The sequence below is a fragment of the Sinocyclocheilus grahami genome, unplaced genomic scaffold (assembly GCF_001515645.1).
Source record: "Sinocyclocheilus grahami isolate Dianchi unplaced genomic scaffold, SAMN03320097.WGS_v1.1 scaffold5256.1, whole genome shotgun sequence".
In the NCBI taxonomy this organism is placed as follows: domain Eukaryota; kingdom Metazoa; phylum Chordata; class Actinopteri; order Cypriniformes; family Cyprinidae; genus Sinocyclocheilus; species Sinocyclocheilus grahami.
This window is the reverse complement of record NW_015509998.1, coordinates 10,057-11,601: the sequence shown is the minus strand read 5'-3', so window position 1 is coordinate 11,601 and position 1,545 is coordinate 10,057. Positions and strand designations below refer to the sequence as shown.

The following is a 1,545-nucleotide window of genomic DNA, read 5'->3' as shown; positions in this document are numbered from 1 at the left end:
ATTAAAATAGAAATACTGTTTTTACAGTAATTGTTAATCAAATAAATGCATTTAACTCTTTCTTCAGAAACATTAAAAATAACCTAAAATAACATAAAATAAATAAAAGTAAATAAAACATTAAAAAAAATAATAATAATAATTTTATTAATTAACCAAACAAAATGGCAATATTCTTTTGTGTTTCATAAGAAAACAATCTTTTTGAGTGACATGAGGGTGGGTATATGATACCTGTGCATGGTGTTGTCATTCATGAAAGCCCTATAGCCCTGCAGGTAGAACTTGCAAAGAGTGAGCACTCCCAAAGCAACGAATGAAACGGTGAAGACCAGGCCCAGCAGAGAGTACGGAGTACAACAGCACTCTGCAATACTGGAGACCATTTACATTTAGAAATTAAGTTGCTGTGCACCTTCATGTGACCAAAATCAATCAAACATTTAACATTTACATACAGTTCATCAAATATTTTACTGGGGGAAAAAAATCAGTGACACCTATCTTATTCTATTTCTCTATTACCATCTTTAATTATATGCTCAGGATTGACAAGCAGAGCAACTTCAACTCACCTGGTGAGAAAAAGGAAGAGCAGCCTCTCTCTAGATGTGGGCTGGTCCCGTGTGCTGAAGTATGTGTAGATTTGTAGAGCAAACAGAACCAGCCAGAAACACATGAACAACACGGGCAGAACCAACTGATTCCACAGAGCCATACCGAGAGCCAGCAACCCATAAACCTCCACCACCTAACAGAAAAGTATGGAGAAGAGCTTAATTCTTGTTTCTTTGATTTAACACTCTCAAGTCCGTTCTAAAACTCACTCTTTAGCCTCTAACCTGTGCAAACTCCCGGTACGCTGTCTTGGCCAAATTAAATGGCACCAGCAGGTTGGAGGCCAAAAAGTAGATGACTTCCAGGCCTGTGAAAATCATGGCAAAGCGATTGACGAAAACGATGGTCTCCAAAGGGACCAGGCACAGCCTGGCCACCAGAGGGAGCAAGTGAGCTGAGAACAGCCAAATGCGCTTGGTCTGCATCACACAGGAGCACAAGGTACACACCACCAGCTGGCCTATACACATAAACACAGAGAAATAAAACTCGTATCTTACTCGTAATAGAATTAAAGACATATAGAAATGTTAGCAATAATAAGATGGTTATTAATACCAAACTGCAATACATTACAGTACAGCAAAGCATCAGACCTGAATCTGTGCCGTTTGTTCCCTACTGTACTCACTGACATTAATGAATGCATCATGAGTTAATTAGGCCCTACAGATTTTAGAGTAACGGCTGAAGGACCCAGCAGCACTCAAGTACTCAATGAGCACAATAGTGAAACAGCAAGCACTACACCAAAGGGTGAATCTCAGATGCTAGGGATGTATTTCACCACAAAATGGAAACAAAAAGAGAGAAATTAGATGCATACAAAAAATGAAGCCTATTATGGACCAGCATATTCTCTCAAATTAGGGGGAAAAAATCTCATTAATGTAATGCAGTAACAAAATCTGAAAGTCTGTACACAAT

The 1,545-nt window shown here is 38.6% G+C and overlaps 1 protein-coding gene across 1 annotated transcript in view; it reads right to left on the bottom strand.

The window, feature by feature from the left end:
• LOC107577153 (RING finger protein 145-like) overlaps window positions 1–1,545 on the bottom strand; it is a gene marked incomplete at its 5' end in the record, with an annotated part of 4,602 nt that overhangs the window by 1,589 nt on the left and 1,468 nt on the right. The window contains 3 exons of the mRNA XM_016263259.1: window positions 235–375; window positions 576–751; window positions 843–1,078. Of these exons, the coding sequence (XP_016118745.1) occupies window positions 235–375; window positions 576–751; window positions 843–1,078 (553 nt within the window). The remainder of the gene's footprint in view (window positions 1–234; window positions 376–575; window positions 752–842; window positions 1,079–1,545) is intronic.